The 22,601-nt window shown below is 48.7% G+C and overlaps 1 protein-coding gene across 1 annotated transcript in view; it reads left to right on the top strand.

The window, feature by feature from the left end:
• EXOC3L2 (exocyst complex component 3 like 2) overlaps nucleotides 1-22,121 on the top strand; it is an 89,735-nt gene extending 67,614 nt beyond the window's left edge. Inside the window, exons 7-12 of the mRNA XM_075848624.1 lie at nucleotides 7,821-7,913; nucleotides 10,281-10,416; nucleotides 20,695-20,817; nucleotides 21,005-21,160; nucleotides 21,270-21,391; nucleotides 21,554-22,121. Coding sequence (XP_075704739.1) covers nucleotides 7,821-7,913; nucleotides 10,281-10,416; nucleotides 20,695-20,817; nucleotides 21,005-21,160; nucleotides 21,270-21,391; nucleotides 21,554-21,854 — 931 coding nt within the window. The 3' untranslated portion in view covers nucleotides 21,855-22,121. The remainder of the gene's footprint in view (nucleotides 1-7,820; nucleotides 7,914-10,280; nucleotides 10,417-20,694; nucleotides 20,818-21,004; nucleotides 21,161-21,269; nucleotides 21,392-21,553) is intronic.
• Nucleotides 22,122-22,601: the final 480 nt, after the last annotated feature.

Below are 22,601 nucleotides of genomic sequence, written 5' to 3'. Positions count from 1 at the left end.
GGTCAGAATCACAGGTCAGGATCACAGGTCAGTCATTCACAGGTCTCGGTTAAGGGTCAGTCATAATTCACAGGTCACATTCATGGGTCGCAATTACAGATTTTAGGTAATCGTGATAGGTTACATGATAGTTCAGAGGTCACGGGTGGAGTATAACTTCAGCAGATTTCTTGTTTTGTCAATGAATATAAAGGTGAATTCTTGTAGTGTCATTTACTCCACTTAATTTATCAAAACAATCACGGGGGTGGGGCTGGAGTTCTAAAAAATTACTTTTACTTGTAGAATTGTAAAAATTGAATAAACATAAATACATAAAAAAAATACTTTTTCTCTCTGTTGCAGATACAATGAATGAAACTGTTCAGTCTTCACCGTGTTGGTCAAATATGTTGCAATCGGTAGAAGTGTCTGGTGTAATAGAAAGGATGCCCTGGAGTTGGAAAAAATACAAAGAAGAGCAACGAAGCTAATTAGGGGCGCGGAGAATCTAAGTTATGAGGAAAGATTGAAAGTATTAAACCTATTTAGCCTTGAAAAAAGACGACTAAGGGGGGACATGATTAACTTATATAAATATATGAATGGCACATACAAAAAATATGGTGAAATCCTGTTCCATGTAAAACCCGCTCAAAAAACAAGGGGGCACTCCCTCCGTCTGGAGAAAAAAAGGTTCAAGCTGCAGAGGCGACAAGGCTTCTTTACTGTGAGAACTGTGAATCTATGGAATAGCCTACCGCAGGAGCCGTCACAGCAGGGACAGGAGACACCGCAGGAGCCGTCACAGCAGGGACAGGAGACTCCGCAGGAGCCGTCACAGCAGGGACAGGAGACACCGCAGGAGCCGTCACAGCAGGGACAGGAGACACCGCAGGAGCCGTCACAGCAGGGACAGGAGACTCCGCAGGAGCCGTCACAGCAGGGACAGGAGACACCGCAGGAGCCGTCACAGCAGGGACAGGAGACACCGCAGGAGCCGTCACAGCAGGGACAGGAGACACCGCAGGAGCCGTCACAGCAGGGACAGGAGACACCGCAGGAGCTGGTCACAGCAGGGACAGGAGACACCGCAGGAGCCGTCACAGCAGGGACAGGAGACACCGCAGGAGCCGTCACAGCAGGGACAGGAGACACCGCAGGAGCCGTCACAGCAGGGACAGGAGACACCGCAGGAGCCGTCACAGCAGGGACAGGAGACACCGCAGGAGCCGTCACAGCAGGGACAGGAGATGCTACAAAAAAGGCAAAGATCATTTCCTAGAACCAAGAAATATCAGCTTCTATGTGTAGAAATTTTTTACTTCCCCTTTCCCGTCCCTTGGTTGAACTTGATGGACATGTGTCTTTTTTCAACCGTACAAACTATGTAACTATGTAATATCAGGATCGGAGGAGCAACGCTCTGCAGGAGCTCCATGGATACGCGGCCCCGCTCCAGCGCACTCTGATAAGCCGGACTCCCTCTGTTCTGGCCACATCTCCCCTGATGATTTCTGGCTGTGAAGAAACGCGACGGGAGAATGAGAAAATATTGCTTTTTGAATCAGACAAAGTGGTTTCCCAGTCCCCTTTACTGGATTGGCCTCGCTGCACTACGGAGAGGGTTAATGACCCCAGAAAAAGCTGCATAATATCAAAGCCCGAGGGTCATAGGAGACCCCTTTCCGCTTCTATAAATGGATATAGTTTATCTGTCGGAGCGTTCATACATCTTGGGACCAATTCAAAGGTTTGACACAACAAAATCCAGTGATTGCAACACGGCGAAGCCTGAACAATCATTCACCGACCGGCAACCGAGACAAAGTCTTTCCATGGAATTATGTCCAGACAATTTTAAAAATTCTACTAGTAAAAGATACTTTCTATAACACCAGGGACTGTTTTGCCAATGGCCGACTTAAAAAAAGTATTTTCAGTGTCACAGATTCAGAAATCATCTAGAAGGGGCTCAGTCCGGGAAATAATCTAGAAGGGGCTCAATCCGGGGAATAATCTAGAAAGGGCTCAATCCGGGGAATAATCTAGAATAGGCTCAATCCGGGGAATAATCTAGAAGGGGCTCAATCCAGGGCATAATCTAGAAGGGGCTCAATCCGGGGAATAATCTAGAAGGGGCTCAATCCGGGGAATAATCTAGAAGGGGCTCAATCCGGGGAATAATCTAGAAGGAGCTCAATGCGGGGAATAATCTAGAAGGGGCTCAATCCGGGGAATATTCTAGAAGGGGCTCAATCTGGGGAATAATCTAGAAGGGGCTCAGTCTGGGGAATAATCTAGAAGGGGCTCAGTCTGGAGAATAATCTAGAAGGGGCTCAATCCGGGGAATAATCTAGAAGGGGCTCAATCCGGGGAATAATCTAGAAGGGGCTCAGTCTGGAGAATAATCTAGAAGGGGCTCAGTCTGGGGAATAATCTAGAAGGGGCTCAATCTGGGGAATAATCTAGAAGGGGCTCAATCCGGGGAATAATCTAGAAGGGGCTCAGTCTGGAGAATAATCTAGAAGGGGCACTGTCTGGAGAATCCTCTAGAAGGGGCTCAATCCGGGGAATAATCTAGAAGGTGCTCAGTCTGGAGAATAATCTAGAAGGAGCTCAGTCTGGAGAATAATCTAAAAGGGGCTCAATCCAGGGAATAATCTAGAAGGGGCTCAGTACGGGGCATAATCTAGAAGGGGCTAAATCTGGGGAATAATCTAGAAGGTGCTCAATCGGGGGAATAATCTAGAAGGGGCTCAGTCTGGAGAATAATCTAGAAGGGGCTCAGTCTGGAGAATAATCTATAAGGGGCTCAATCCGGGGAATAATCTAGAAGGGGCTCAATCCGGGGAATAATCTAGAAGGGGCTCAATCTGGGGAATAATCTAGAAGGGGCTCAGTCCGGGGAATAATCTAGAAGGGGCTCAGTCTGGGGAATAATCTAGAAGGGGCTCAATCTGGGGAATAATCTAGAAGGGGCTCAGTCTGGAGAATAATCTAGAAGGGGCTCAGTCTGGAGAATAATCTAGAAGGGGCTCAATCCGGGGAATAATCTTGAAGGGGCTCAATCCGGGGAATAATCTAGAAGGGGCTCAATCCGGGGAATAATCTAGAAGAGGCTCAATCCGGGGAATAATCTAGAAGAGGCTCAATCCGGGGAAAAATCTAGAAGGGGCTCAATCCTGGGAATAATCTAGAAGGGGCTCAATCCGGGGAATAATCTAGAAGGGGCTCAATTTGGGGAATAATCTAGAAGGGGCTCAGTCTGGAAAATAATCTAGAAGGGGCTCAGTCTGGAGAATAATCTAGAAGGGGCTCAATCCGGGGAATAATCTAGAAGGGGCTCAATCCGGGGAATAATCTAGAAGGGGCTCAGTCTGGGGAATAATCTAGAAGGGGCTCAGTCTGGGGAATAATCTAGAAGGGGATCAGTCTGGGGAATAATCTAGAAGGGGCTCAGTCTGGGGAATAATCTAGAAGGGGCACAGTCTGGGGAATAATCTAGAAGGGGCTCAGTCTGGGGAATAATCTAGAAGGGGCACAGTCTGGAGAATTATCTAGAAGGGGCTCAATCCGGGGATTAATCTAGAAGGAGCTCAGTCTGGGGAAAAATCTAGAAGGGGCTCAGTCTGGGGAATAAATCTAGAAGGGGCTCAATCCGGGGAATAATCTAGAAGGGGCTCAGTCTGGAGAATTATCTAGAAGGGGCTCAATCCCGGGAATAATCTAGAAGGGGCTCAATCCGGGGAATAATCTAGAAGGGGCTCAGTACGGGGCATAATTTAGAAGGGGCTCAGTCCGGGGAATATTCTAGAAGGGGCTCAATCTGGGGAATAATTTAGAAGGGGCTCAATCTGGGGAACAATCTAGAAGGGGCTCAATCTGGGGAATAATCTAGAAGGGGCTCAATCTGGGGAATAATCTAGAAGGGGCTCAGTCTGGAGAATAATTTAGAAGGGCTCAATCTGGGGAATAATCTAAAAGGGGCTCAGTCTGGGGAATAATCTAGAAGGGGCTCAGTCTGGGGAATAATCTAGAAGGGGCTCAATCCGGGGAATAATTTAGAAGGGGCTCAGTCTGGGGAATAATCTAGAAGGGGCTCAGTCTGGGGAATAATCTAGAAGGGGCTTAGTCTGGGGAATAATCTAGAAGAAGCACAGTCTGGAGAATTATCTAGAAGGGGCTCAATCCGGGGATTAATCTAGAAGGAGCTCAGTCTGGGAAATAATCTAGAAGGGGCTCAATCTGGGGAATAATCTAGAAGGGGCTCAATCTGGGGAATAATCTAGAAGGGGCTCAGTCTGGAGAATAATCTAGAAGGGGCTCAATCCGGGGAATAATCTAGAAGGGGCTCAAGCTGGGGAATAATCTAGAAGGGGCTCAATCCGGGGAATAATCTAGAAGGGGCTCAGTCCGGGGAATAATCTAGAAGGGGCTCAGTCTGGGGAATAATCTAGAAGGGGCAGAGTCTGGAGAATTATCTAGAAGGGTCTCAATCCGGGGAATAATCTAGAAGGGGCTCAGTCTTGAGAATTATCTAGAAGGGGCTCAATCCCGGGAATAATCTAGAAGGGGCTCAGTCCGGGGAATAATCTAGAAGGGGCTCAGTCTGGGGAATAATCTAGAAGGGGCTCAATCTGGGGAATAATCTAGAAGGGGCTCAGTCTGGAGAATAATCTAGAAGGGGCTCAGTCTGGAGAATAATCTAGAAGGGGCTCAATCCGGGGAATAATCTTGAAGGGGCTCAATCCGGGGAATAATCTAGAAGGGGCTCAATCCGGGGAATAATCTAGAAGAGGCTCAATCCGGGGAATAATCTAGAAGAGGCTCAATCCGGGGAAAAATCTAGAAGGGGCTCAATCCTGGGAATAATCTAGAAGGGGCTCAATCCGGGGAATAATCTAGAAGGGGCTCAATTTGGGGAATAATCTAGAAGGGGCTCAGTCTGGAAAATAATCTAGAAGGGGCTCAGTCTGGAGAATAATCTAGAAGGGGCTCAATCCGGGGAATAATCTAGAAGGGGCTCAATCCGGGGAATAATCTAGAAGGGGCTCAGTCTGGGGAATAATCTAGAAGGGGCTCAGTCTGGGGAATAATCTAGAAGGGGATCAGTCTGGGGAATAATCTAGAAGGGGCTCAGTCTGGGGAATAATCTAGAAGGGGCACAGTCTGGGGAATAATCTAGAAGGGGCTCAGTCTGGGGAATAATCTAGAAGGGGCACAGTCTGGAGAATTATCTAGAAGGGGCTCAAACCGGGGATTAATCTAGAAGGAGCTCAGTCTGGGGAAAAATCTAGAAGGGGCTCAGTCTGGGGAATAAATCTAGAAGGGGCTCAATCCGGGGAATAATCTAGAAGGGGCTCAGTCTGGAGAATTATCTAGAAGGGGCTCAATCCCGGGAATAATCTAGAAGGGGCTCAATCCGGTGAATAATCTAGAAGGGGCTCAGTACGGGGCATAATTTAGAAGGGGCTCAGTCCGGGGAATATTCTAGAAGGGGCTCAATCTGGGGAATAATTTAGAAGGGGCTCAATCTGGGGAACAATCTAGAAGGGGCTCAATCTGGGGAATAATCTAGAAGGGGCTCAATCTGGGGAATAATCTAGAAGGGGCTCAGTCTGGAGAATAATTTAGAAGGGCTCAATCTGGGGAATAATCTAAAAGGGGCTCAGTCTGGGGAATAATCTAGAAGGGGCTCAGTCTGGGGAATAATCTAGAAGGGGCTCAATCCGGGGAATAATTTAGAAGGGGCTCAGTCTGGGGAATAATCTAGAAGGGGCTCAGTCTGGGGAATAATCTAGAAGGGGCTCAGTCTGGGGAATAATCTAGAAGAAGCACAGTCTGGAGAATTATCTAGAAGGGGCTCAATCCGGGGATTAATCTAGAAGGAGCTCAGTCTGGGAAATAATCTAGAAGGGGCTCAATCTGGGGAATAATCTAGAAGGGGCTCAATCTGGGGAATAATCTAGAAGGGGCTCAGTCTGGAGAATAATCTAGAAGGGGCTCAGTCTGGGGAATAATCTAGAAGGGGCTCAGTCTGGAGAATAATCTAGAATGGGCTCAGTCTGGAGAATTATCTAGAAGGGGCTAAATCCGGGGAATAATCTAGAAGGGGCTCAGTCTGGGGAATAATCCAGAAGGGGCTCAATCTGGGGAATAATCTAGAAGGGGCTCAATCTGGGGAATAATCTAGAAGGGGCTCAATCTGGAGAATAATCTAGAAGGGGCTCAGTCTGGAGAATAATCTAGAAGGGGCTCAATCCGGGGAATAATCTAGAAGGTGCTCAATCCGGGGAATAATCTAGAAGGGGCTCAGTCTGGAGAATAATCTAGAAGGGGCTCAATCTGGGGAATAATCTAGAAGGGGCTCAGTCTGGGGAATAATCTAGAAGGGGCTCAATCCGGGGAATAATTTAGAAGGGGCTCAGTCTGGAGAATAATCTAGAAGGGGCTCAATCTGGGGAATAATCTAGAAGGGGCTCAATCTGGGGAATAATCTAGAAGGGGCTCAGTCTGGAGAATAATCTAGAAGGGGCTCAGTCTGGGGAATAATCTAGAAGGGGCTCAGTCTGGAGAATAATCTAGAAGGGGCTCAGTCTGGAGAATAATCTAGAAGGGGCTAAATCCGGGGAATAATCTAGAAGGGGCTCAGTCTGGGGAATAATCCAGAAGGGGCTCAATCTGGGGAATAATCTAGAAGGGGCTCAATCTGGGGAATAATCTAGAAGGGGCTCAATCTGGAGAATAATCTAGAAGGGGCTCAGTCTGGAGAATAATCTAGAAGGGGCTCAATCCGGGGAATAATCTAGAAGGGGCTCAATCCGGGGAATAATCTAGAAGGGGCTCAGTCTGGAGAATAATCTAGAAGGGGCTCAATCTGGGGAATAATCTAGAAGGGGCTCAGTCTGGGGAATAATCTAGAAGGGACTCAGTCTGAGGAATAATCTAGAAGGGGCTCAATCCGGGGAATAATATTGAAGGGGCTCAATCCGGGGAATAATCTAGAAGGGGCTCAATCCGGGGAATAATCTAGAAGGGGCTCAAGCTGGGGAATAATCTAGAAGGGGCTCAATCCGGGGAATAATCTAGAAGGGGCTCAGTCCGGGGAATAATCTAGAAGGGGCTCAGTCTGGGGAATAATCTAGAAGGGGCAGAGTCTGGAGAATTATCTAGAAGGGTCTCAATCCGGGGAATAATCTAGAAGGGGCTCAGTCTTGAGAATTATCTAGAAGGGGCTCAATCCCGGGAATAATCTAGAAGGGGCTCAGTCCGGGGAATAATCTAGAAGGGGCTCAGTCCGGGGAATAATCTAGAAGGGGTTCAGTACGGGGCATAATCTAGAAGGGGCTCAGTCCGGGGAATAATCTAGAAGGGGCTCAATCTGGGGAATAATCTAGAAGGGGCTCAGTCTGGAGAATAATTTAGAAGGGGCTCAATCCGGGGAATAATCTAAAAGGGGCACCGTCTGGAGAATCCTCTAGAAGGGGCTCAGTCTGGGGAATAATCTAGAAGGGGCACCGTCTGGAGAATCCTCTAGAAGGGGCTCAATCCGGGGAATAATCTAGAAGGGGCTCAATCCGGGGAATAATCTGGAAGGGGCTCAGTCTGGAGAATAATCTAGAAGGGGCTCAGTCTGGAGAATAATCTAGAAGGGGCTCAGTCCGGGGAATAATCTAGAAGGGGCTTAATCCGGGGAATAATCTAGAAGGGGCTCAATCCGGGGAATAATCTAGAAGGGGCTCAGTCTGCGGACAGCGTCTCCTCGGTTCCGGTGATTCTTCAATCTCGATAACATAACATGGCTGCTCTGCCTCACTATGTCTCTTTTGTCTCCCCAGCTTCCTTAAATCCGTAGAAGGATTTTGCTTGGAGGAGACAGAGGCCTTCATCTACCGCATCATCATGATCGTCAACTGCTGCCCCCCTTTCCGGTAAGTGACCCGCAAGCTACACTACTGGAAAGAGAAGATCCTAGGCAACATAGATTATGTACATCACAGCGCCACCTAATGACAGGAGGAGCAATAACACAGCACTCCACAGAACACGTCATATAGAGAAGCGTCACTCCATAGAACACGTCACATAGAGAAGCGTCACTAAATATAACACGTCACATAGAGAAGCGTCACTCCATAGAACACGTCACATAGAGAAGCGCCACTCCACAGAACACGTCATATAGAGAAGCGTCACTCCACAGAACACGTCATATAGAGAAGCGTCACTCCACAGAACACGTCACATAGAGAAGCGTCACTCCACAGAACACGTCCTATAGAGAAGCGTCACTCCACAGAACACGTCACATAGAGAAGCGTCACCCCACAGAACACGCCATAGAGAAGCGTCACTCCACAGAACACGTCCTATAAAGAAGCGTCACTCCACAGAACACGTCATATAGAGAAGCGTCACTCCACAGAACACATCACATAGAGAAGCGTCACCCCACAGAACACGTCATATAGAGAAGCATCACTCCACAGAACACGTCACATAGAGAAGCGTCACTCCACAGAACACGTCACATAGAGAAGCGTCACTCCACAGAACATGTCACATAGAGAAGCGTCACTCCACAGAACACGTCATATAGAGAAGCGTCACTCCACAGAACACGTCATAGAGAAGCGTCACTCCACAGAACACGTCATATAGAGAAGCGTCACTCCACAGAACACGTCACATAGAGAAGCGTCACTCCACAGAACACGTCACATAGAGAAGCGTCACTCCACAGAACACGTCATAGAGAAGCGTCACTCCACAGAACACGTCACATAGAGAAGCGTCACTCCACAGAACACGTCATAGAGAGAAGCGTCACTCCACAGAACATGTCATCCTCATAGATTGTAAGCTCTTGTGATCAGCGTCCTCACTCCTCTCTCCTCATAGATTGTAAGCTCTTGTGATCAGCGTCCTCACTCCTCCTCTCCTCATAGATTGTAAGCTCTTGTGATCAGCGTCCTCACTCCTCCTCTCATAGATTGTAAGCTCTTGTGATCAGTGTCCTCACTCCTCTCCTCATAGATTGTAAGCTCTTGTGATCAGCGTTCCCACTCCTCTTCTCCTCATAGATTGTAAGCTCTTGTGATCAGCGTCCTCACTCCTCCTCTCCTCATAGATTGTAAGCTCTTGTGATCAGTGTCCTCACTCCTCTCCTCATAGATTGTAAGCTCTTGTGATCAGCGTCCTCACTCCTCCTCTCCTCATAGATTGTAAGCTCTTGTGATCAGCGTCCTCACTCCTCTTCTCCTCATAGATTGTAAGCTCTTGTGATCAGCGTCCTCGCTCCTCCTCTCCTCATAGATTGTAAGCTCTTGTGATCAGCGTCCTCACTCTCCTCATAGATTGTAAGCTCTTGTGATCAGTGTCCTCACTCCTCTCCTCCTCATAGATTGTAAGCTCTTGTGATCAGTGTCCTCACTCCTCTCCTCATAGATTGTAAACTCTTGTGATCAGCGTCCTCACTCCTCTTCTCCTCATAGATTGTAAGCTCTTGTGATCAGCGTCCTCACTCCTCTTCTCCTCATAGATTGCAAGCTCTTGTGATCAGCGTCCTCACTCCTCTCCTCATAGATTGTAAGCTCTTGTGATCAGCGTCCCCACTCCTCTTCTCCTCATAGATTGTAAGCTCTTGTGATCAGCGTCCTCACTCCTCTCCTCCTCATAGATTGTAAGCTCTTGTGATCAGCGTCCCCACTCCTCTTCTCCTCATAGATTGTAAGCTCTTGTGATCAGCGTCCTCACTCCTCTTCTCCTCATAGATTGTAAGCTCTTGTGATCAGTGTCCTCACTCCTCTCCTCATAGATTGTAAGCTCTTGTGATCAGTGTCCTCACTCCTCTCCTCATAGATTGTAAGCTCTTGTGATCAGCGTCCTCACTCCTCTTCTCCTCATAGATTGTAAGCTCTTGTGATCAGCGTCCTCACTCCTCTTCTCCTCATAGATTGTAAGCTCTTGTGATCAGCGTCCTCACTCCTCCTCTCCTCATAGATTGTAAGCTCTTGTGATCAGCGTCCTCACTCCTCCTCTCCTCATAGATTGTAAGCTCTTGTGATCAGCGTCCTCACTCCTCTCCTCATAGATTGTAAGCTCCTGTGATCAGCGTCCTCACTCCTCTTCTCCTCATAGATTGTAAGCTCTTGTGATCAGCATCCTCACTCTTGTCACTATGTAATGTCTGATGTGCTGTGGAATATGTTGGCGCTATATAATTAACGATTATTGTAAATGAAATCCTGCAGCGTTTAGACAAGCTTTAAATTTAACTTTATAAACCTCATTCTTAGGGAATTTGCCAGTCGCATGACGCAACTCGCCAAAGGAGGTGGAATGGATCTTCGGGGTCAGGCTGAGGGATCTCTGGACCGGATCACTGCTCTTGCCACGCATGCGATTTCTGAGCTGATTCTGCATGATATACAGGTACAGCTCTGTGCAGTCATTAAAGAGGCTGTCCCCAGATTATAAGTGTCCTGTCTATTACATAATGTGATCAGTTCTGTAATGTAGATAACAGCGGTCCTAGTAATAAAGAGGCTGTCACCAGATTAAAAGTGTCCTGTCTCCTACATAATGTGATCGGTGCTGTAATGTAGATAACAGTGGTCCTAGTAATAAAGAGGCTGTCACCAGAGTATAAGTGCCCTGTCTCCTACATAATGTGATCAGTACTGTAATGTAGATAACAGTGGTCCTAGTAATACAGAGGCTGTCACCACATTATAAGTGTCCTACCTCTTACATAATATGATCGGCGCTGTATTGTAGATAACAGTGGTCCTAGTAATAAAGAGTGCCAACAAATTTTAAGTGTACTATCTCCTACATAATGTGATCAGCGTTGTAATGCAGATAACAGTGGTCCTAGTAATAAAGAGGCTGTCCCCAGGTTATAAGTGTCCTGCGTCCTACATAATGTGATCGGTGCTGTATTGTAGATAACAGTGGTGCTAGTAATAAAGAGGCTGTCACCACATTATAAGTGGCCTATCTCCTACATAATGTGATCAGCACTGTAATGTAGATAACAGTGGTCCTAGTAATAAAGAGGAAATCACCACATTATAAGTGGCCTATCTCCTACATAATGTGACCAGTGCTGTAATGTAGATAACAGTGGTCCTAGTAATAAAGAGGCTGTCACCAGATTATAAGTGCCCTGTCTCCTACATAATGTGATCAGCGCTGTAACGTAGATAACAGTGGTCCTAGTAATAAAGAGGCTGTCACCAGATTATAAGTGTCCTGTCTCCTACATAATGTGATCAGCACTGTAATGTAGATAACAGTGGTCCTAGTAATAAAGAGGAAATCACCAGATTATAAGTGTCCTATCTGCTACATAATGTGATCGGCGCTGTAATGTAAGTAACACCAGTGTTTTTTGTTTAGAATAGTTATGACCTATTTTAGCTTTATGCTAATTACTTTCTTAATGGACAACTGGGTGTGATTTTACTTTTGACCAAGTGGGTGTTGTAAAGAGAAGTGTATGACGCTGACCAATCAGTGACCAATCAGCGTCATACACTTCTTTCCATTCATTTACACAGCAAGTGTAATCTCGTTTTAAATGACCATTTACAGCGTAATCTCGTGAGATTACGCTTGCTGTGCTGTAAATCTCACACAAACGTTACAGAAGTTTCGGGATTGTGAATAGACCGCGTCCTGGCTGGTAGTGATGTCTATTCACTGTCAGGACACTTCAGTAACGTTAATATGTGAGTAAGTGACTGCATATAGTGATCTAGCAAGATCACTATGTGCTGTGTAAATGAATGGAGAGAAGTTTATGACGCTGCGAAGTAAAACACGCCCAGTTGTCTAATAAGAAAGTCATTAGCATAAATCTAAAATAGGTCATAACTTCGTCAAAAATGATCGTTTTTCTAAATAAAAAACACTGCTGTCATCTACATTACAGCGCCGATCACATTATGTAGGAAAGAGGGCACTTATAATCTAGTGACAGCCTCTTTATTACTAGGACCACTGTTATCTAGATTACAGCACTGATTACATTATGTAGGAGACAGGACACTTATAATCTAGTGACAGCCTCTTTATTACTAGGACCACTGTTATCTACATTACAGCGCTGATCACATTATGTAGGAGCTAGGGCACTTATAATGTGGTGGCAGCCTCTTTAATACTAGGACCACTGTTATCTACATTACAGTGTGTAGGGTATGTAGAGTGTGTAGGGTATGTAGGGTGTGTAGAGTGTGTAGGGTATGTAGGGTTTGTAGAGTGTGTAGGGTATGTAGAGTGTGTAGGGTGTGTAGAGTGTGTAGGGTATGTAGAATGTGTAGGGTGTGTAGAGTGTGTAGGGTGTGTAGAGTATTTAGGTCTATATTTCTGGACTTTACTATCGTAGAGCCCAAATATAATGTGAATAGAACGTAAGGCTCCCCCCAGACTGAGCCGCCATTTCCACACAGGAATCCTTTTGAGAGGATCAGGACGATGAAATAACACAAGTTCCTTCTCATGGTCCCCTCTGAGACCTCATCCCCCAGTGATAACGTGGATTGTTAAGCAGCTGAGTTATATAAGGAGACCCCCACGCCTCTAACACAAATAACCACACAACAACATCATGGCACTAGCCCGTCTTTATTTACAACACATTATACAGCTCAGTTGAGTGAACCCGACCGATTGCGGCACCTCCACTTGCTCCCCCCAAGCAACTGTTGGCTACCATGACCAACCTTTGTAGTTGCCCAAGTCTGTCCGAACTGGGGACCAGCCATCTAGCTTGTGACCCCCCCACAGATGAGAAACCCCGCCGTGTAGCATGTGGTTATCTCGCCGTGGCCCAGAGCTACCGACTCTGCGTGTGAAGTGCCGCAATCCTGCCACAAAAAGTAGGGATCCCCTACTTTGCCCCCACCACTTACCAATCCTTCAACCATCGGACGATGAGCAGACCATCCTCTGTGAACGTCCCTTCCAGCCCGAGTGCTTGTGCTGCACCACCAAGCCCACTTCTTCATCCAGCCGTGCTCATCTGCCCCCGGCTGACCCCCAAGGTAGCTGTTGATAATCCTGACCCACCTTCGTGGCTACCTGACCATTCCACCATTGTCTGACACTTTCTGCTGAAGATACCGTTACCCCACAAGTCCAGGTCCTTCATGACCCGCAGGCGCTCTATAGATGGCCATCTCCCGGCTTCTTTCACTGCTTCCCTCTTGAGTCCTGTAAGCACAAAACATTCTGCGAGTATCCAATGCCCCCAACGCATGCGGACCCTGACCAGGTAATACCATAAACACTAATGGAAGCAGGTACCGAACCTTCAAATTAAACACACAACACGGCGCCCCCACTGGAGGACATTGTCCCTAAGCCAACAACCAGTATATTTAAAACCCTCCGAGTACAACGGCAATCCAAGTCACTGTCTACTTCAGCCAATAGTGCTCCTCCCCCGCAACACCGCCGTCCGCTATAAGGGAACGATTCCTTCTGTATCACATCAATTACCAAATGTTAGATTCTCTTGTACTTCCCTCCTCCTTCTTGGAAACACCCCCTAGCGGGGCAACAACTTGCCTTTAACGGGGGGTTTGTCAAATGGCCCTTCCCTTCCCAACCTCATCCCCTTTACCATTTATATATTCTTTACCAATATTGCTTGCAACTAGTTCTGCTGACTTCAGATTTCCTCCTTGCACTCCCCCCCCTTCACCGATCACTTAAAAACCTGACCCCCCTGTCAGAACTTCCGCTCTCTCTCTATCTGATGCTCCGCAGCTACTTAATCTGTTTATGTTCCCCTGAAACTTCAGCAAATTCACGAAAAATAAACGGTCCTGGACGTCCTTGAAAGTTCTTCCTGGGAATAATGACCCGCCCCAAGCCTGGTCGCAGTCCCCTCATTATAGGACCATCCTACCCCTGCTCCCCATATTAGGCCCCTCTGCCCCCTCTCCCATACTTACCTTCTCCTTGCCCATAAATCTTGAAACATTTTACCCCCCCATCTTTATCCTGAGGACCCCGTCGTACTCGAACCAGCCCGTTCCACTATTGGAATCATGTGTGTCCTCCACCCGATCCAGGTATTTTACAAGTTCACACATTGCTCGGGTTTACCATCCCCCGACACTCCGGCGTAGACCAGAAGACCCTGATTTACTCCTCTGTTATGCGCCCGGCTGAGCCCCTTCCCTCCGCGGTCTCCACTTCCCTAGACCAAACACCGGCCACCACAAACTTTCCCTCTCTGACCCTTCTCAAAACCTTTTGTGGCAAATGTGTAAAGGATCTGCCAGGCACAACTTCTGTGTATACGCCCATAGGTAATCAGTCTGCACCTGAGTCTATGTCTCTGAGACTGACTCCAGCTTCCACCACTCAGGCTGGCAGGCTTAGGAGTGGGAGAGCCTATCGCAGCCTGGCCAGACGGAGCTAGCTCCCGCCCTCTGTCTATTTATACCTGCCTTTCCTGTTCCTCCTTTGCTTGTGATTCTTCTCGTGTGGTTTCCTGGCCCAGCTACAGCTTCTAACTATTTGATCCTGCTCCATACTGACCCTGGCTTACTGACTACTCTCCTGCTCTGCGTTTGGTACCTCGTATACTCCCGGTTTGACTCAGCTCGTTCACCACTCTTGTTGCTCACGGTGTTGCCGTGGGCAACTGCCCCATTTCCCTTAGTTTTGTGTACCCTTGTCTGTCTCGTGCACTTACTGAGCGTAGGGACCGCCGCCCAGTTGTACCCCGTCGCCTAGGGCGGGTCGTTGCAAGTAGGCAGGGACAGAGTGGCGGGTAGATTAGGGCTCACTTGTCCGTTTCCCTACCCCCATCATTACAAAATGTGGGCGACAATGAACTGGCAGCGGTACCCTGACCCCAACCACTAGCCCCTCCCCCACTATATCACTATTCTGACCCCCAGCTCTTTTACCTATTAACTTTTACTGCCTTTAAATGTTTTGTTTTTTTTAACATGTTCAGCGCTTTTCCTTCCTTTCTGCTTTACTCCACATCTGAACAGAAATAATGCCGCCCGCTGTATCAGACTCCGCCAGTTGTTGCATCTGTCGGTTTTCCAGGCTCTTAAAGGGACAGTGTCATGTTTTGTTTTTTTAATTAATTTATGTGTTTTTATTTAATAAAATATTATATGGTCTTTATTTAATCTTTCACACACAAAGTTTTTTTATTACCACTTTCTTACTGTACTGGGGGCTGCCACGTTTTATTTCATCTGTGTATGTGCCTCTTAACGACACACACACAGATGGAATACAGCAGCACAGGGCATAGGACATAATGAAGGGGAGCCGTTCATTGCCTCTGCCATCAGGCTCTGTACTGCGCAGCCGCAGTCCAGAGCCACAAAGCAGAGAAGCCGGTCTGTAGGGCGAGAGCAGGCGCCATTATGAAGACCGGCTGCACTGCAAGTAAAGGTGTGTGTGTCTCCGTCTGTCCCTCTCTCTCTCACAGACCCCCCTCTTGTGACCCCTGCCCCGTGTGTGTCTGTGTGTAGCAGTGCTGCGTGTGTGTCTGTGTGTAGTAGTGCTGTGTGTGTGTCTGTGTGTAGCAGAGCTAAGTGTGTGTATCTGTGTATAGCAGAGCTGAGTGTGTGTGTCTGTGTAGCAGAGCTGAGTGTGTGTGTGTGTGTCTGTGTGCAGCAGTGATGTGTGTGTGTGCGTGTGTGTGTGTCTGTATAGCAGAGATGCGTGTGTGTCTGTGTGTAGCAGACCTGAGTGTGTGTGTCTATGTGTAGCAGAGCTGAGTGTGTGTCTGTGTAGGAGGGCTAAGTGTGTGTAAGAGTGTGTGTCTGTGTATCAGGGGTGAGTGTGTGTGTGTGTGTGTGTGTGTGTGTGTGTGTCTGTGGGTAGCAGTGCTGTGTGTGTGTGGAAAGGAAAAGACTCAACTTTTCTTTATTAACACAACCCGTTTTTTACACGTGTGTGTAAAAAAGAGCGTTGTATGTACGAACAGTGCACTTTACCAATTATGTAAATGAAAAGCGTAATCAAGTGTTTTTTATGCAGTTTTTGGCACGTAAAATACGCAAAAAAAAAGTGTCAAATACACACCATGTGAACCTGTCAACTGAAAAGTCATTCACTTCACTTTCATCATTCTAAGGCTATGTTAACACACAGTGTTTTCAGACATTTTTCGGGCTGTAAACGTCCCAAAAAACGGCTGAAAAAATTGGAAGCACAATGCCTCCAAACATCGGCCCATTGGTTTCAATGTGAAATACGGCGTTCTGTTCCGACTGGGCGTTTTTTTTTACGCGGCCGTTTTCCAAAATGGCACGTAAAAAGATGCCTGCCAAAAAGAAGTGCATGTCACCTTTTGGGACGTTTTTGGAGCAGTTTTTCATTGACTCTCCAAAAACGGTCGTAAAAAAACGCAAGTTTGATAAAAAAATGGCTGAAAATCAGGAGCTGTTTTCCCTTTTTTAGTAAGCGTGTGAACAAAGCCTTAGCCTTTTGGTGTGTCCTATAACTTCTGCCAGCTGCCATTTGTACAATCACTCCCAAAATGACAGCCGGACAATGCTTAGCAATTTGAAGACACCTTTTCCTGGCTTGTAGGAGAGGGGGTGAGATTCCCTCCCACATTTACAGCAGCTGTAAATCAGGCTGCTTTGCCTTATTCACCTTGTTGTAATTCTGGGAAGTGCTCCCTCTCGTGGCCAACATAGGAAAACATGTCAAATTATTATTTAATTTTTAATACTTTCCACCATGTGGAAGAAAAAAACCCAGCAAAAAACGTAAAAAATCTAATAGAAATAAGTAACTTACTTAAAAAAAAAAGGTTTAATTCGCGACACATTCCCTTTAATGTCGTGGCTCGCTGCAGTCCCTCCTCTGCTTGTTGTGCTCTAGCGCTGCAGTCCCTCCTCTGCTTGTTGTGCTCTAGCGCTGCAGTCCCTCCTCTGCTTGTTGTGCTCTAGTGCTGTAGTCCCTCCTCTGCCCCACCTCTCCTGTGTTGTCTCCCCGTCTCTTCTGTGTTGACTCCCCCGTCTCTCCTGTTGTCCCCCCCTGTCTCTTCTGTGTTGTCCCACCCGCCTCTCCTGTGTTGTCTCCCCCGTCTCTTCTGTGCTGTCTCCCCCTGTCTCTCCTGTGTTGTCGCACCCGCCTCTCCTGTGTTGTCTCCCCGTCTCTTCTGTGTTGTCCCCCCTGTCTCCACTGTGATGCCCCCCCCTGTCTCTCCTGTGTTGTCTCCCCCTGTCTCTCCTGTTGTCCCCCCTGTCTCTCCTGTGTTGTCCCCCCACCTCTCCTGTGTTGTCTCCCCCATCTCTCCTGTGTTGTCTCCCCCGCCTCTCCTGTGTTGTCTCCCCGTCTCTCCTGTGCTGTCCCACCCGCCTCTCCTGTGTTGTCTCCCCCTGTCTCTTCTGTGTTGTCTCCCCCGTCTCTCCTGTGTTGTCTCCCCGTCTCTCCTGTTGTCCCCCCTATCTCTCCTGTGTTGTCCCCCCGCCTCTCCTGTGTTGTCTCCCCCATCTCTCCTGTGTTGTCTCTCCCGCCTCTCCTGTGTTGACTCCCCCGTCTCTCCTGTGTTGTCTCCCCGTCTCTTCTGTGTTGACTCCCCCGTCTCTCCTGTTGTCCCCCCGTCTCTTCTGTGTTGTCCCACCCGCCTCTCCTGTGTTGTCTCCCCCATCTCTTCTGTGCTGTCTCCCCGTCTCTCCTGTGTTGTCCCACCCGCCTCTCCTGTGTTGTCTCCCCCTGTCTCTTCTGTGTTGTCCCCCGTCTCTTCTGTGTTGTCCCCCCGTCTCCCCTGTGTTGTCTCCCCGTCTCTCCTGTTGTCCCCCATCTCTCCTGTGTTGTCTCCCCCATCTCTCCTGTGTTGTCTCCCCCGCCTCTCCTGTGTTGTCTCCCCCGCCTCTCCTGTGTTGTCTCCCCCTGTCTCTCCTGTGTTGTCTCCCCATCTCTCCTGTGTTGTCCTACCCGCCTCTCCTGTGTTGTCCCACCCGCCTCTCCTGTGTTGTCCCCCCGTCTCTCCTGTGTTGTCTCCCCGTCTCTCCTGTTGTCCCCCCTGTCTCTCCTGTGTTGTCCCCCCGCCTCTCCTGTGTTGTCCCTCCCCCACCTCTCCTGTTGTCCCCCCGTCTCTCCTGTTGTCCCCCCCGTCTCTCCTGTGTCCCCGTCTCTCCTGTGTTGTTGTCCCCCGTCTCTCCTGTGTTGTTGTCCCCCGTCTCTCCTGTGTTGTTGTCCCCCGTCTCTCCTGTGTTGTCTCCCCCGTCTCTCCTGTGTTGTCTCCCCCGTCTCTTCTGTGTTGTCATCCCCCCCACCTCTCCTGTATTGTCTCCCCGTCTCTCCTGTTGTCCCCCGTCTCTTCTGTGTTGTCCCCCCCGCCTCTCCTGTCTTGTCTCCCCATGTCACTCCTGTTGTCCCCCCCTGTCACTCCTGTGTTGTCCCCCCCGTCACTCCTGTGTTGTCCCCCCACCTCTCCTGTGTTGTCTCCCCCCTGTCTCTCCTGTGTTGTCCCCCCCGTCTCTCCTGTGTGGTCTCCCCCGCCTCTCCTGTGTTGTCCCCCCGCCTCTCCTGTGTTGTCCCCCCGCCTCTCCTGTGTTGTACCCCCCGCCTCTCCTGTGTTGTCCCCCCTGTCTCTCTTGCGTTGTCTCCCCCGTCTCTCCTGTGTTGTCTCCCCCCATCTCTCCTGTGTTGTCCCCCCGTCTCTCCTGTGTTGTCTCCCCCGTCTCTTCTGTGTTGTCCCCCCGTCTCTCCTGTGTTGTCTCCCCGCCTCTCCTGTGTTGACCCCCCGCCTCTCCATTTTTGCCCCCCAACTCTCCTGTGTTGTCCCACCGCTGTGTGCATAAGGTCATTGTTTTTTTGGAGGGTAAACCTTTGGCCCAGTCTGAGGTACAGAGAACTCCGGATCAGGTTTTCAAAAAGAATATCTCTGTACTTTGCTCCATTCATTTTTCCCTCAACCCTGACCAGTCTCCCTGTCCCAGCCGCTGAATAACACCCCCACAGCATGATGCTGCCACCACCGCCATGCTTTACAGGTAGGATGGTATTGGGCAGGTGATGAGCAGTGACTGTGAACGAGTTCTTAGTTATAGAGGATCTGTCACTAGTTTAGTAATGCCCGAACTCCTAAATAATCTGAAAATAATCCGTGTGACTGCGCCTAAATTATGGACTTTCTTCTAAATATGTAAATGAAGCTCTACTAGACAAGTGGGAGGTGACAGCAGCGATTCTATGGAGGTGGAGCCTCCTCACAGCCTCTGACCTATCAGCATGAAGCTGCGTCACACAGTGTGAGAGACTGAGGCCGGAGGGAAGGGGGATCACTTCATACAGCCAGATCTCCGGCTGTGGATCACCTAGAACAGCGGATCTGGTGTCATATGATGGAGGAGAGTCGCAGTTCTAGCTGTGACACAACCGGAGATATCACCAGTTTAATACAGTCAGGAATGGAAGGTGTATAATATAAGATCACGCTGTGTTACTGGGCAGGGAAGGGGGAGAAGATGTATGCTGATTGGACAGGGGAGAAGATGTATGCTGATTGGACAGGGGAGAAGATGTATGTTGATTGGACAGGGGAGAAGCTGTATGCTGATTGGACAGGGAAGATGTATGCTGATTGGACAGGGGAGAGGCTGTATGCTGATTGGACAGGGAAGATGTATGCTGATTGGACAGGGGAGAAGATGTATGCTGATTGGACAGGGGAGAAGCTGTATGCTGATTGGACAGGAAAGATGTATGCTGATTGGACAGGGGAGAGGCTGTATGCTGATTGGACAGGGGAGAGGCTGTATGCTGATTGGACAGGGGAGAAGCTGTATGCTGATTGGACAGGGGAGAGGCTGTATGTTGATTGGACAGGGGAGAAGCTGTATGCTGATTGGACAGGAGAGAAGCTGTATGAGGATTGGACAGGGGAGAAGCTGTATGATGACTGAACAGGGGAGAAGCTGTATGATGACTGGACAGGGGAGAAGCTGTATGATGACTGGACAGGGGAGAAGCTGTATGATGACTGGACAGGGGAGAAGCTGTATGCTGATTGTGCAGGGGAGAAGCTGTATGAGGATTGGACAGGGGAGAAGCTGTATGCTGATTGTGCAGGGGAGAAGCTGTATGAGGATTGGACAGGGGAGAGGCTGTATGTTGATTGGACAGGGGAGAAGCTGTATGATGATTGGACAGGGGAGAAGCTGTATGATGACTGAACAGGGGAGAAGCTGTATGCTGATTGGACAGGGGAGAAGCTGTATGATGACTGGACAGGGGAGAAGCTGTATGATGACTGGACAGGGGAGAAGCTGTATGCTGATTGTGCAGGGGAGAAGCTGTATGAGGATTGGACAGGGGAGAAGCTGTATGCTGATTGGACAGCGTCATACAGAAAACATGACTCCACCCAGAGTGAAAAGAAAGTCTCCTCCTATTCAGCTTTTAGAGCCACATTTACATATTTAGAAAAATGCTTAGAACTTTGCAAACAATAAAAGTTTTTTTTAAAACCAGTCGCCCTGCAGAGATCAGCGTCGCAGCGTCCATTAGATTAGTCCGGAGAAGGGAATTAATAACCTGCTGACAGATCCTCACCACTATGTAAAGGCCAATGGGCTCATTGCTTTGATTTTTGCGCTGATGTCCGGGGTCTCGGCCGCTCTTCCCCTCTGTCGTTGTATCTTGTTTTCTCTAGTTGAAGGTTTTTCTTTTTAATTCTTTTCATAATGTAAAATACATTTACAGCCATTTTCCAAGAAGCTCCTGGGCCGACGATGGCTGAACAATTCAGATGCCTGTGATGGGATTGTGTCAGTCCTGGGGGAACGAGCGGCTGCCCTGCGTAAACTAAGCCACGGACCTTATCAGGTAACTGTCCTCGGGGGCCGCTGACATTCACATCTTCCTACAACGTCACTTCTAGGACTCCGCGGAGGAGTGACCAGGGCCGGATTAATGTTCGTGCAGGGCGGCCCTGGTGCGGGTGCCCCTTGTGCCTTCCCTATAATCCGGTCCTGGCTGTGAGGGATTGATGGTGTTCTGTACTTCTCACCAGGCTGCCATATCTGAGCTTCATCGCAGGATTCTGCTGGAGATGGTGCGCCCTCTCATACAAGGCAAAATGTCCTGCACCACTTCAAAAACCAGGAGGAAAGTGGCCTCCAAGCTGCGAGAAGAGTCCAAGCAGCTGGGGCAGATCTTCAGCAGGTTGGTAAGTGATGATATTTGTAGCTTCGACGTGACCCTGAACCGGCGGCCCCAGAGCTCCCCATTATGGGAGGTGACTGTGCCTGATATTCCACCACGTCTTCTTTCTTAAGGAATCCCCCCAAATTAGCCTGGATCAGGTCATCCCCCGTCTTACGGAGATCCTTGTCCTGGAGGACACCGCATCTATCCAGATGGAAGTCGGGATGCTGGTGTCGGACTTCCCAGATTTCAGGTCAGTGATTGGTCCGTCCGGCTGTTCTGAGAGCTTCTTCACACCAGACACTAAGGGGTCGTAAAATGAAAGTAGTGGATGGATAACTTATGAGGACTGCTCTATTGCTTCTCTGGATCTGCTCCTTCCATTATAGTCACTGATTCCATGCTCTTCTCTCAGGAAGCGACATTTGTCTTCTCTGCTGGATGTTCGTGGCTGGTGGGACCCGTGCTCCAGGCAGCAGATCTTGGGTGTCCTCCATGACTTGGAAGGTGCAGAAGCTTTGCCTCCTTGCCGGGGAGCTCCAGGCTTTTTCTCGGACGTTGGCATCACACGGGACACCCGCTGTATAAACATCAGTCTCGCCAGGGCCTCCCAGTTTGGCCGCAGAACTTTGAGCCGGCTCAGCCATCGAGGTAGAAACATTTCAAGCTCTTCTTGGGGTGGTTTAGGTCCCGGAGAAGAGGACACGCAGCTATAGAGGCTCACAGCGATGTATGGCCAGGGACATGAAACCTTCCATAGTGATGGACATGACACACGCACATGATGAGCTCGTCACTCGGGGGACGGCCGGAGCCCCAATCTTTCTGCCTCTTCCCCCAGTAGAGCGGCCATTATCCGCAGGGATATTGCCTTGACAACATTTAACCTTCTTGAGCGGAGTCCCATGTTGGGCCACAGAGGCCTCTCTTCCATGTAATGTAGAATGTATTAATTTAACCGCAAATAAAAGCCGTGTCATTTACTCTGATTTTCCACTTACTTTGCTCCATGGGTCATCGATGGTCTGCAGACGGTCACATCATCCCCACACAGAGGTGAAGCAGGTTCTCTAATCCCAGAGACAGGTAACTTGTAGCTCCACGGCCACACCAGCCTGAATTCTGTACCACGGCCCACCCCCCACTGCTGTTTCATTATAAGACGCCCCTTCAAGAATTAGGACACGGGTGGCGCTGCCGCCTCTTCACCCACAAGGCTCCTGTCTAGTCCGCGGCCCATGTCCATTAACAATGGCTTCCATGCCAGTCCTATATCCCTGCAGACACTATAAGAACCACAATATACTGGGGGACGCCACTTCCTCACCAGAAGCAGAGGTCAAGGTGGGGGCTTGGAAGGGATTTAGAAAAAATCTTTTATGGGTCTTCGAATGTTCTCCCCTGGATGACGGGAGGTGTCAATGAGGGGATACAGCAAAATAAACAGGATACAGAAGGAAACC

Source organism: Rhinoderma darwinii, unplaced genomic scaffold, assembly GCF_050947455.1.
Source record: "Rhinoderma darwinii isolate aRhiDar2 unplaced genomic scaffold, aRhiDar2.hap1 Scaffold_437, whole genome shotgun sequence".
In the NCBI taxonomy this organism is placed as follows: Eukaryota; Metazoa; Chordata; class Amphibia; order Anura; family Rhinodermatidae; genus Rhinoderma; species Rhinoderma darwinii.
This window is presented reverse-complemented; position numbering and strand designations above follow the sequence as displayed.